The 12437-nt window shown below is 41.0% G+C and overlaps 1 protein-coding gene across 5 annotated transcripts in view; it reads left to right on the top strand.

The window, feature by feature from the left end:
* LOC144053643 (cyclin-dependent kinase 17-like) overlaps positions 1–12437 on the top strand; it is a 58818-nt gene that overhangs the window by 32239 nt on the left and 14142 nt on the right. For all 5 annotated transcript variants that reach the window (XM_077568318.1, XM_077568308.1, XM_077568328.1 and 2 more), the window contains 6 exons: positions 5768–5893; positions 11636–11692; positions 11773–11887; positions 11963–12057; positions 12139–12201; positions 12279–12402. In XM_077568318.1, coding sequence (XP_077424444.1) covers positions 5768–5893; positions 11636–11692; positions 11773–11887; positions 11963–12057; positions 12139–12201; positions 12279–12402 — 580 coding nt within the window. The remainder of the gene's footprint in view (positions 1–5767; positions 5894–11635; positions 11693–11772; positions 11888–11962; positions 12058–12138; positions 12202–12278; positions 12403–12437) is intronic.

The raw sequence follows: 12437 nt of genomic DNA, 5'->3' as shown, positions 1-12437 counted from the left end.
AAAACCCACATTGCCATCAAACCCCAACTGGAATCGCAAAGTAGATAAGCGCCATCTGCCTTCGTGCCCACCATTTACGCCCTACGCGGTTAACGGCATTGTGAGTGTGCAAAATACACATGCAATGAAAACAATTCAATATTTACAAATGCCATTTAAAAGGTGGTGTATGTAAACCTATGTATTGATTGGAATCAAAATGAGCTTATTTATCGTTACCGTATGGACAAATGTTATGGCGAGTATGTAAACATGTCAAGTCAAGCAGCCGCAGCTGTCACAAAGTGTTTACAAAACACACAATATCAAACATTAACGATACTGTAATACAATCCAACAAATGTTTTTTTTTTCATTCCTGCATACGCTTTGTTGTTTAAGTGGCTATAGAAGATGAATGATTTTTTTTTTTTAATTTGGGTCCCGGCACTGCCACAATCAAAAAGCATGGCAGCTCAGTTAATTGACAAGTCTAAATCAGGGGTGTCCAAACTACAGCCAGGGGGGCCATTTACGGCCCACCATTCATTTTTCAGGGGCCCGCAGCACATACTAAAAACACCATTTGACATGGCCCACAAGGCTAGTTAAAAAAAAAAAAGTGGCGTGAGAAGGGAGGGTGTTGAAAATACTACGAATAAATTGGTTTGAATGCTGTCAAACTTTTTCAGATAAGCAAAAACATAAACTAATTACGACTAAAATAAAATGTTAATGCTGTGGTGAAGAGAATTAAATTTTAGAAGGCAAAAAATGTTTCTTCCACTTAGGAACATTAATGATCTTCAAGTAACTTTCTAAAATGGTCAGTTTGCTAAAGTTTGCTCTTGTTTTGGTTTTTAATTTGGAGATGGAATTCGGTCACTGTTCATTTCAGATGCAGGGCTCAACCAGCCTGAAATCTTCAAAACTATTTCATATTTTCTTAGGACCTTTAACAGAAAGCTGTTATGTAGCCGTTTTTTCAAAATAACAGATGCTATAAATAATGGAAAATATAAAAAAATATATAATTTCTTGCTTGCTTGATTTCATTGTATTTAATAAGTTAAAGTTGAAGAGTCTTTCCGCCTTGCCTAAACAAAATTGTCAAGATAGAATTGTAGAAAATGTACTCAACAAAAATATAATTGCAACACATTTGTTAACTGAACTCAAAGATCTAAAACTTCTTCCAAATACACAATATCACCATTTTTCTCAAATATTGTCCACAAACCAGTCTAAATCTGTGATAGTGAGCACTTCTCCTTTGCCGAGATAATCCATCCCACCTCCCAGGTTTGCTGTATCAAGATGCTGATTAGACACCATGATTAATGCACAGGTGTGCCTTAGGCTGCCCACAATAAAAGGTCACTCTGAAAGGTGCAGTTTTGTTTTGTGTTTTTTTTGTATCCCCAGACCCCACCCCAATAAATAAAACTACATCTTTCAGTGTCCTTTATCGTGGGCAGTCTAAGGCACACCTGTGCACTAATCATGGTGTCTAATCAGCATCTTGATATGGCACACCTGCGAGGTGGGAAGGATTATCTCGGCAAAGGAGAAGTGCTCACTATGGCAGATTTAGACAGTGAGCAATATTTGAGAGCAATTGTGATGTCGTGTATGTGGAAGAAGTTTTAGATCTTTGAGTACATCTCATAAAAAAAAGGAAGCAAAAAACAAAAGTGTTTTTGTGTTAAGTAGATGAGGAATCCAGATTTGGTTTTATAGCTAAGGTGTCTAAGCCCAACAACCTTTGATCGAAGAGACAACATCCCGGGGTGTATTTTTGACACAACTCTTGTGTTTGGATCCAATGAGCGGTTAGCAGCGCGTGTATGATGCCGTGTTTTAGGCATACTCAGCAACATCACAACAGGATTTACTCGTGATCCGAGCAATTGTGATATTGTGTATGTGGAAGAAGTTTTAGATCTTTCAGTTCATCTCATAAAAAAAATGGAAGCAAAAAACAAAAATGTTTTTGTGTTAAGTAGATGAGGAATCCAGATTTGGTTTTATAGCTAAGGTGTCTAAGCCCAACCTTTTATCAAAGAGACAACATCCCGGGGTGTATTTTTGACACAACTCTTGTGTTTGGATCCAATTAGCGGTTAGCAGCGCGTGTACGATGCCGTGTTTTAGGCACACTCAGCAACAACATCACAACAGGATTTACTCGTGAGAGTATACCTGTTGGATATGATTAAGTGCCTTGCTTAGCCATCTCTCTTGTTTGTGTGGCGTGGTCAAGACCGCTGGTCTCGGCGTGTCTGTGAAAAAGAAGCTGGAGAGTGATGAGCACAGCAACATTGTGGGAAATGCCTCTGGACGCACATGCTGGCCTGCTGTGAACAGTGGAAAGGACTAATTTAGACCATGTTTACCAGAGAGAGCCGGAGGAGGGAGGGGGGGGTGTGGAGTGACAGGGAGAAACACACAGGGCAGGAAGCAATTATGAAAATAGCAATGATTAGTGAACTGACAAAAGGCCGATCGCACATGTGAAGGAGAGACGGAGGACAAGATGGCAACGAGAGCCCAAGAAAAACAAACGTGTCCTCTCAGACAGCCCCGTCCATTGCCCCTTCCCCCAATGTGCCTTCCTCCTCTCGGGAATCTGTCCATTCCTCTCTCCTCTCCTCCTACTCCCTCCCTCCCTCCCTCCCTCCCTCGCCTCCTCTTTTTGTCCTGCCCTCCTCCTCTCTCTCGCCGAGCATGTGGATGGCACAGCGCTGTGGCTGGCTTGGCTGCGTGCGCGCAGTCATGTGGCAGCGCCGAGATGTGCGAGGGGCGACGGGCGCGCGTGTGTGAGTGCATTATAGAAAGACACGTTTAAGGAGGACAATGAGGGAGCTACTGGAGCTGTTCTGCATTGTGAGTACGGGTTGCACGCATGATCGCGTGAGTGGGGGGGGGTAAAAGGGGCATGAGTGTTTTTATGAGCCCGAGCCCATTTTGATTCTTTTCTATAACAATGTGTGGCCTTATTTGTTGCAATTCAAAGCAGTATGCGTGTCTGAAGGGTTTTTCCAGAGATGCTAATGTCAAAGTGATGTTTGTTGTGTTTTGCCGCTTTGAAACTGTGTGAATCACTCAGGTCAAAGCCCGACTGTCAGCGGATGTGTTTATGCCTCGTTTGTTCCTTCTCTGTTTGGATTTAGTCCGCCTGATGTCGCAGCACGGGAGTATATTTGCAAAGGGTGCGCGGTGGTTATACTCGGCTTGTATTTATGCTAGCCAGTGAGCAAAACCCGTCACTCTTTCATCTTCCTGCTAATGTTCACATTTAACCCCTAGGCGTTATTGTGACCATTTTTTTTTAGCTTTTTGTTGGTTCTGACCAAGCCATTTCAAAATAAAATACTGCCCACGGGTTAAACGCATCTAAGACGGCATATTGAGTACACGCGCACACGAACACCGTGAGGCTGCTGGGACGATGCCAGCCAGCCCCGCTGCCATGGAAACAACTTATGATCAGGATCTAACCATTTCACACATCCTACATGTGTACCACATTAGAGTTGTACATTATGGCAAACTGGCTTCATGCAGAATTGCCTTTGAGCAATATTTTTTCCCCCTCAAGTTAATGTAATTATTTGGTTAAAAATATCCCCCCTAGATGTGCTGCATATTTTTTATATGCAAACGCACTACTATTGAATTATTATTTTTTAACCGTGTCATTTAAATGCTCATTCACAGTTTTCAAATCAGATTTTTAAACACACAGAAGCAGAAGATAAAAGTGCCGATGAGAGGAAAAGCTACAAAGAGACCAGACAGATGTGTTCCAGATGAGCTCTGGAACTCGGTCACGCCGCCAAAAGTGTAGTTGGAAAATTAGTCACATGCAGCGTGAACGGCATTAACATTTTTCACAGCCATTCATAAACGATGACGGAGCCTGCAGCATTGATTTTATTGATCTGCCGCAAGTCGACCTGCAAGTGAAGAAAATGTGTCATCTCCATCTATTTTTCATATCAATTGTAGAGCATGAAATAGATCAAAGGGAAGTGAAATTGTCGAAAAGCCTCCAACAACCACAATGCACCGGGACCCGTAGCCTTGCAAGGCCGCTTTGAGGCCACTCTCGGCTCAGCTGTCGCTTTCACTTCGCTGGCTTTGATGACAACATTAGCGAGCGCTCCAGCCAAATGCGTGCTTGCAAACATTGCCAACATACAACGCGCGTTGATGTGAATAATCGACAGCATGAGATCATTTGGAAGCAACATGGAGACAATTTCTTTATACTGTACTGGAATGGTCATATGATTACAGAGAACTTCCAATTTTCTATTTTACAAGATTTTCATTTGTCTCAATGGTACAGTACCTTACACGTTTTCAAGATGTTCAGCCATTTGTTTTGCTTTGATTTGTGTGGGTTATTTTAAACAATGTAGCGTTGCCGTTATAAAGTCTCTCTTTAGCTTAATGCTAACAAACATTGTAAATCACCATAGAGGGACTAATGAATAGCATTGGTGTTGCCCTACAGTGGAACAGGCATATAAAAAAAAAACGGCTACTGTTACGGCAACTTCCTGTGTCTGGTGTGAAACTTTTCTGCCTATGTCTAGGTGGCCAACGCGCACACACCAAAAGGAGCAGCACAATGTATATTGAGCTGAAGCAAAAAAAAAGAAGAAAAAAAGTGTAAAATACTATTTCATTCTTTACATGCTATTTAACAAAATTATGTCAATATTGTATGTTTTTTTTAAGTACAATATTGAAGAATGCTATTGTTCTTATTAAAAACAAACATTTTGTTTTTTGTTTTTTTGGATTAATGCATTTTCATTAATTTCATGGGGAAAGACTATCTATCTATCTATCTATCTATCTATCTATCTATCTATCTATCTATCTCCTCCACTTTAGCTGATGTCAACTTGGCAAAAAAGAGATGAAAAGCGAGACCAACCTACGGTAGCTTTCTTTTAAGACCTTTAAGACGAGTTGCGATGCATTAAGATTTAGAAGCAGCATTATGCGCTGCACTGTATATTGTACTTCAAAGTCTGTTGACTCTTATCTAGTAGCTGTATTTGATTTGCGGATTGTTGTTTTTGAAATAATATTTTTGTTGAGTTTTTATAAGAAAATACTCACTGTGATGTTTTTTTTTTATAAATATTGCACACAAAAATTATCCATTTCTTTCCAAACTAAAACAATATTGAAACAAATAAAAATTAAACTAAAATGAAGCATAAAAAAAAACAACTAATAAAACCGAAAAAACCTTCTCTGAAATCTAATTAAAATTATCCAATACTACCTATAATGAAAATTCCCAAAACTTTCATAACCCTAATCGCAATGCACCACAGTACGTGTTTCAATGCATTATTCTTGTTATTCATTATTTTTGCTCCAAATATCATCTTATTTAAAACAGCTGTGGTCGTTCACCAACTCACATGCCTGCACAGTAATCAAGTCAATATTTTTATGGAAGCCTTAACCATAACAAACCATAACAACAGATGTCGCAAAACGACTTTTGAACTTCTTCAGTATTTGTCAAGATTTCATATGTTTTCTAACGATTACTCGAGACAAGGCTGAAAAGAAGCCAAATGTCCTCCAGCACAATACCCTACAATTAGGCCTATAAGTTAAAACAATGAATCACCACTAATGTATTTGTGAAAATGATGTCTTGTTTGTTTTCCTGCTTCCAACCAAGCCTCCCTTTCACTCACCCACTTGAGAACAAGATGGCGTCATCTCACCAAATTGTCTGTGTGTGTTTCAGGACATAAACAAACGTCTGTCTCTCCCAGCTGATATCAGGCTACCGGAGGGCTACTTAGAGAAGTTTGCCATGAACAGCCCGCCCTTTGACAAGCCCATGAGCCGCAGGCTACGACGCGCTTCATTGGTCAGTATTCGGCGTGCGTGCGTGCGTGCGTGCGCGTGTTGCATCTGTACATACGCTTGCTAAGCAGCTGCATATTATTCGGGTCTGCTGTGCATGTCTGCTGAGGTGCATTCATGACCAAATGTTGATTATTTTTATTTTTTTTATATATATACTCTGTGTACGTCTAAAATTGTTAATACGCTGTGCATACTCATTTTGAATATCTTGAGTTATGGCTTCCAGTTAACAATGGCTCAGTAGGGGGATGAATGAGTGTATTACGTATCCAGACAGAGAGCATTATGGGTAAGAAAGGGGGGGGGGGTGTGAGAGGAGTGGTTTGTTTTACAGAAATAGAGAGGTGGAGGATGGGGAGAAATGGGAATTTTTTTTATGAATATGCAGAGTATCTGCTATGCCTCATTGTGCTGCCACTGAATTAATGCTGCTCCTTTCACTCGCTCTTTTTTGTTGATGTTGGACACACACAGTCCTCCCTCCCATTCATTCACATGTGAACAGAATCATCTCTCTGCTCATCATCCTGATTTGCATTTTACATAACCAACAGCCTTGGTATTCTTTGAGAAAGAATAAAGGTTTGGCGCTCCCATCATCCATTATGGCGTTATTGTGGAGCAAGGCCAGCGGCCTCCCGCCGGCTCCCTCCTTCAAGCGCTTTAATGACGCAGCTTTTTTTTTTTTTTGCAAGAGCTTCGCCGAGATGAAAGGAAAGGATCTTTGAAGCGAGCTTTGCAAGGAAGACGAGAGGTTTACGGCGGATGAGAAGAAAGGTGGCGGGCACACCGATGCGCCTACGGGACGTTCAACGGCGTCAAACACACGCGTTCTTGAACGACTTTGACTTCTTTCAGGCTGTTGTTTGTACGGGATGTAACGGGAGGATCAATTATTCAGCAGATGTGCCATGCCGACTTAGATTAAACACCAGGACACCTTGAAGAGAGGCAAAGAGTAAGGACGATCGAGGCAAAGATGCAGGGAGGGATGAAAGCAGACTTAATTAGAAGGGGGAGTTTGCAAAGTTAAAAGTGCTAGCAAGATTTATACCTCACTAATCCCCTCCCCTTTCTTGGTAACATGACTCACAAATGTTTTTAGAATCGATTGTACAATGTACAATCCACCTGCTCTTTATTTTTCATTCACCTTTCCCAAAACAATCAGGTCACTTTTACAATCACACTCAATCACTACAGATTAGAAGAATAGTATTAATGGTATTAAACACTGTTAAATTACAAATTGAATGAAAAACTGGAAGACCCAAATGCAGGGAAGCATGCAAGGAGTAGCAGGGTGCATACTACATAAGTCTAAAAAAAAGTATTTATTAAAAAATAAAATGAGGAAAAAAAGCAAACAAGGTATGATAAAAAGCCAAATCAGCAAAAAACAAAAACACAAAAAAAACAAGGTACAAGGTAACAAGAAAAACGGAATAAAGTCATGATAAAATGCATGTCTAGATTAACATGACAGCAACATCGAACTGACAAAGACTAAGGCCCCGTCCACACGAAAGCCAGTTTCAATGTATCCTCATAACCGTTTAGGCTATTCGTCCACATGTTGGCGCGGTCTCAGAGCTCGAAACCGATCACTTTTGAAACCGGGCTCCAGAGTGGAAAGATTTCAAAACGCGCCCCCCGTACGCGTCCGTCTAGACGCCTTATGCAGGATACTCCTCCAGTGACGATGTAATGGTCGCAGCTTGATGACGTCTGCGCCAATTCTCGCGTGACTGCGCGCGAACCGTCAGTCCGTCAACAACAATGGCGGATAACCGTGTCATAGTTGTTTTGCGCAACCTCCTTAGCTTGCTTATGCTTTTGCAACAAACTATTTTGCTTCTTTATTCCCACGTTCAACAAGCGGTGTTGTACTTGAATCACCCGCCATTGTCACTTCCCCTGTGTTTGTCTTTTCCATGTTTGTTCTGTAGTTTGCAATAAAGTTAGGGGGGGAAAAAGGATTTGTCTTCTTCGCTGATTCTTCTTCTACGCTTTCCGTTAACTCCCTGTGTTTGCGCAACAGCGCCACTCCAGACTTGGCATATACATTACAGCCATTAAACGTCCTCAGCGTCTTCTTTTGGACACACGCAAGTCTTGAAACGCTTCGGTGTGTACGAGATTTGTTTGAAGAACGAAGCCGGCTTTGCTTCCGTCTGGACGGGGTCTTAAAGAAACCAGGGAACTATATACAAGCAAACTGACGAGATAACGAGGCCACACCTAGACGAGAACAGCTGGAAACAAAAACCTAACGAGCAGATAAGATGTGGAAAAAAGATACAGGGAAAATGCAACGAAACAAAACAAAATCTAATAATAAAAAAAAAAGTCAACAAAAACACAGATCACGACGCTCACATAGGTTTCTTTGGCATAATTGTTTTTTTTTTTTATCCACCTGTGAGAGATCACATTCAAAATGGGTTCGTGCGCTTGCCCAGTCACATTTGTGATCAGTAAATGTAAGGCCATAAATGGCAAGCGCACAAATGGTAATGGCCCGTGGACTTTTGAGTGCGCTCGTCCTTTGTTACCAAAACCACCAGCAAGTGTCGGGTGTCACGTAACATATGTGCCTGTTTGAAACCCGTCATCGGATCTTTCTTCACTCACTGTAATCCAAGCAAAGGTGGCCGCTATCCGATTTCCGAGATGCTTGTTGCCTTTAACCATCAATTATTCACAACGGTCCAGTGAAGCATGTGGGCGAGGGAGGAAGGTGTCGTTTTTGGGTTTTTTTGGTCTTTTTTTTTCTCAAACTCTCATCACAGCTCATAGCCAATTTTTTATTAAAAGCAGGCCACACTTCCTGTAGCCACCTCTTTTCTTGGCAAGCACTCTTCATCTAAACACTCTTCCCCCATCACACTTTATCAGCTGCACACAGTGAAACCTTTTCTACTGTCTCAATGAAGGGATGGTCTGGTAATGGACTCTCTTCCCAGCACACAATACATTTCATTGTTTGGCTTGGTTTTATGCCCCGCCCACGCAGATGCGCATTGAAATACAGAAAACGGCGATGTACCGGCATACTCCGATTCGGCGAACAGCTGGAGTCATCTTGAATTAGATGAGCCACAACAGACAAATGTACAAGCAGCAGGATGTTGCTTCCCACTACGTGCTGCCGGTGGTGCAGGCCCCGCGTTGGCAATAATGCACGTGTTTCCGATTTCATGAGTCACCGTGCGTCGCTTGTGTGGCAGCCCGCGCACACACGCGGACATTTCCAGTTGTCTTTTAGAAGAGATCACGTTTCGATTGAGGCCGGTTATTGCCATGGCATTCATTTTGGCGTCAACACTGAAGGTGTGTCAGTTGAGGAGGATCCAATGGATAAAGATTTTCCCGAATCAGCCTTGATACCGACAGATAGATGAGGGGAGGTAACGGCGTGTGGGATAATCACTGGCAGGCCTGTGGCTATCACAGCGTGAGATTGCTGCAGCCGTCTCTTATTCATGACCTCAAAACCAGAGGACATATATTATACTGTCATGTCTCTATTATCTTCATTTGGATGTAATGAATTCATCCGTTTCCCTATACTGATAAATGCTATATAGGCCTATTACCATTGCGCCAGGATGCTCTGCTCTCTGACCAATTTTTAATGGCATACGTTTAAATTAAAAAAAAATTTTTTTTTTAGAATAATAGCACAGATGCACTTAGTTATTCATCTTTATAAAAAAAAAATCATCGGCAACATTCCATTTATCACTCATTTTTATTTTTTATTTTTTGGGTGAACAATACAAATTTAAGATACAACTTTAAGTCATTCATCGACCATCATTGAAATTAATGGTAATGCCATTAATTCTTCCATTCCCCAAAAAATTACAAAAAATGTTAGGAATGAAACACTTTATAATGTTGTACATTATAAAACATATAGTTATAATAACAATTAAGTTGAAGTTAAAAGAAAAAAGTATGCTTGACGGTCTTGCTCTACATCTGTTTGTGTTGTGGCTCAGAGCAGGGGTGCTCAAGTTCGGTCCTCGAGAGCCGCTATCGAGCCTGTTTTCCATGTTTCTCTCCGCTAACACACCTGATTCAGGATCAGGATCGTTATCAGGCTTCTGCAAAGCTTGCTGATGAGCTGATCATTCGATTTGGCTGTGCTGCGGGAGGGAAACATGGAAAACAGGCTGGGTAGGGACCGGACTTGAGCACCCCTGGCTTAGAGGGTTGATGCTACACGTTCGCATGTCTGTGGCGTTTCGCATTGTGTGTTAGCATTAAGCTAGTGAAAGGAAACGTGTGTTTGTTTTAAATACAAAATGTGTAATTCTCTTATTTTTATGTTTAATTAAGTGCTTCTAAATTATTTTTTGCTACGCTCCTAAGGAAAGAAGAAAATATTTCCCTCCCCCACCCTGCCCCAACTCTCCACTGTCTGTGACTATTATAGACATTTGGCTATAAAATTGTTGTCACTTAACTTCTGAGCTAATACTCTTTCCGCACTGACAATGAGAGCAACACTGCCACCTATTATAGTGGATGTGCAATTACACTTTATTCTAGTATGGGGGAAAAAAACATGTTCCCTGAGTTTATGGCTGGTTTAGTTGAACTTGGAGTGGTAATAAACATCCTGAAGCCAGATTGTATCTAACGTCAAAGTCAAGTTAAAACAAAAAAATCTCGAGTCTGTCTGAAATCTAGAGTTAGCTCATTAATTTCCTTTTCAGACCGTTTGTATTTGTGTCTTGAAATGTGTCATCTTATGTTCATGTGAAAGAGGTCAGTAACACACTGTGAGCGTTGGAGAAATCAAGCTGATGCTTCAGCACGGACACACATTACGCAAGCAGCTAGCTAGTCTGCCCCCTGGCTACATTCAAGTGCCCTTGAGCAAGGCATCAAATGGATGGTTACAATAGCTAAATATACAGAGTGTCCATAAAGTCTCTTTACCATTTCAAAAATGTATTAAAAATGCAATTGATTAGGTATTTTATTTAGATTTGTTCTATTGTATTCGGCGTTTATTAAAGTTTTTTTTTTTTTCCTCTTTTAATACACTTCTACATGGGCACCATTAGTTGCACGAAGCACATGTTCGCTGTAGCATAGCCTCATCAATTGTGGCAATGGCATCAGTAATCCTTTGCTTAAGGTCAGTAATGATAAACACTGTGTATTTTTTTAAACACTGAATACAATAGAACAAATCTGAATAAAATATCTAATCAATTGCATTTTTTAGATTTTTTTTAAATGGAAAAGAGACTTTATGGACACCCTGTATATAAAAAAAACAAAACTGGTTACTAAGGACCCATTCATCTTCCACAATTTTCTTTTTGTTAACTCTTTGACTGCCAAAAACGTTAAATAACGTTTAGTAAAATCCTATGGAGGAGTGCCAAAGACGTTAAAAGACGTTTTTTTTCAAAACAGAGGTGAAACTAACCATTTTCTATTGTTGATTACTGAAAAACGGAATAAGGTAGAAACAAACTTTTTCTGATGAAAGATGAGAGTCCAATCTTTCATTTGGTAGTATGTACGTTTCCATAGTCCAAACACATCATTTTCTGTGGACCTTGAAAGATCAGTCAAAAATGCTTAAATCGGCTGGCACCCACGGCATCCCTTTTCTGAAAACGTCTGGCAGTCAAAGAGTTTTAAAAAAAAGCATTGTTGGATGTCGTAATCACGCTTAACTACTTTTATCCATTTCTTTAAATGTCTTCTCTTTTAGTCTGAAATTGGCTTCGGGAAACTTGAGACCTACATCAAATTGGACAAATTAGGGGAGGTGAGATAAGAATATTGCCCCAAATTGTAGCTGTCAATGTTCCTTCTGGATACTCAGCGTACTTTTACATATTTTGCCAGGGAACGTACGCTACCGTTTTTAAGGGACGAAGCAAGTTAACAGACAACTTAGTGGCTCTGAAAGAGATCCGACTGGAGCACGAAGAGGGTGCACCTTGCACGGCCATCAGAGAAGGTTTGACGCCGGCGTCGGCAGCCCAGTTTGTTATTTGGCTTTGACTGACGCTGTCTTTTGTCTCCATCCTTGCAGTGTCGCTACTGAAAGACTTGAAGCACGCCAATATTGTCACTCTCCATGACATCATCCACACTGACAAGTGCCTGACGCTCGTGTTTGAGTATCTGGTGAGTGTGTGTTTGCGCGCGTGTAGCATCGTACTTATTTGATATGGTTCACGTATCTAAATGTCCGCATTTTCTCACCAGGAAAAAGATCTGAAGCAGTACATGGACGACTGTGGGAGCATAATGAGCGTACACAATGTCAAGGTGTGTCATTTGGTCAGCATTGAGGAGAATTCTGCCTCTGAAATGGATTTTATATATTCCTACTATCTTCTCCCCAGATTTTCTTATTCCAGCTGTTGAGAGGTCTGGCTTACTGCCATCGGAGGAAGGTTCTCCACAGGGACCTGAAACCCCAGAACCTGCTCATCAACGAGAAAGGGGAGCTCAAACTTGCAGACTTTGGTACGGTCCTGCTTTGCTAGAGCTAGAATGACCAA

The sequence above is a fragment of the Vanacampus margaritifer genome, chromosome 1, assembly GCF_051991255.1.
Source record: "Vanacampus margaritifer isolate UIUO_Vmar chromosome 1, RoL_Vmar_1.0, whole genome shotgun sequence".
In the NCBI taxonomy this organism is placed as follows: Eukaryota; Metazoa; Chordata; class Actinopteri; order Syngnathiformes; family Syngnathidae; genus Vanacampus; species Vanacampus margaritifer.
The sequence above is the reverse complement of the archived record's forward strand: the minus strand, read 5'-3'. Positions and strand labels throughout refer to the sequence as shown.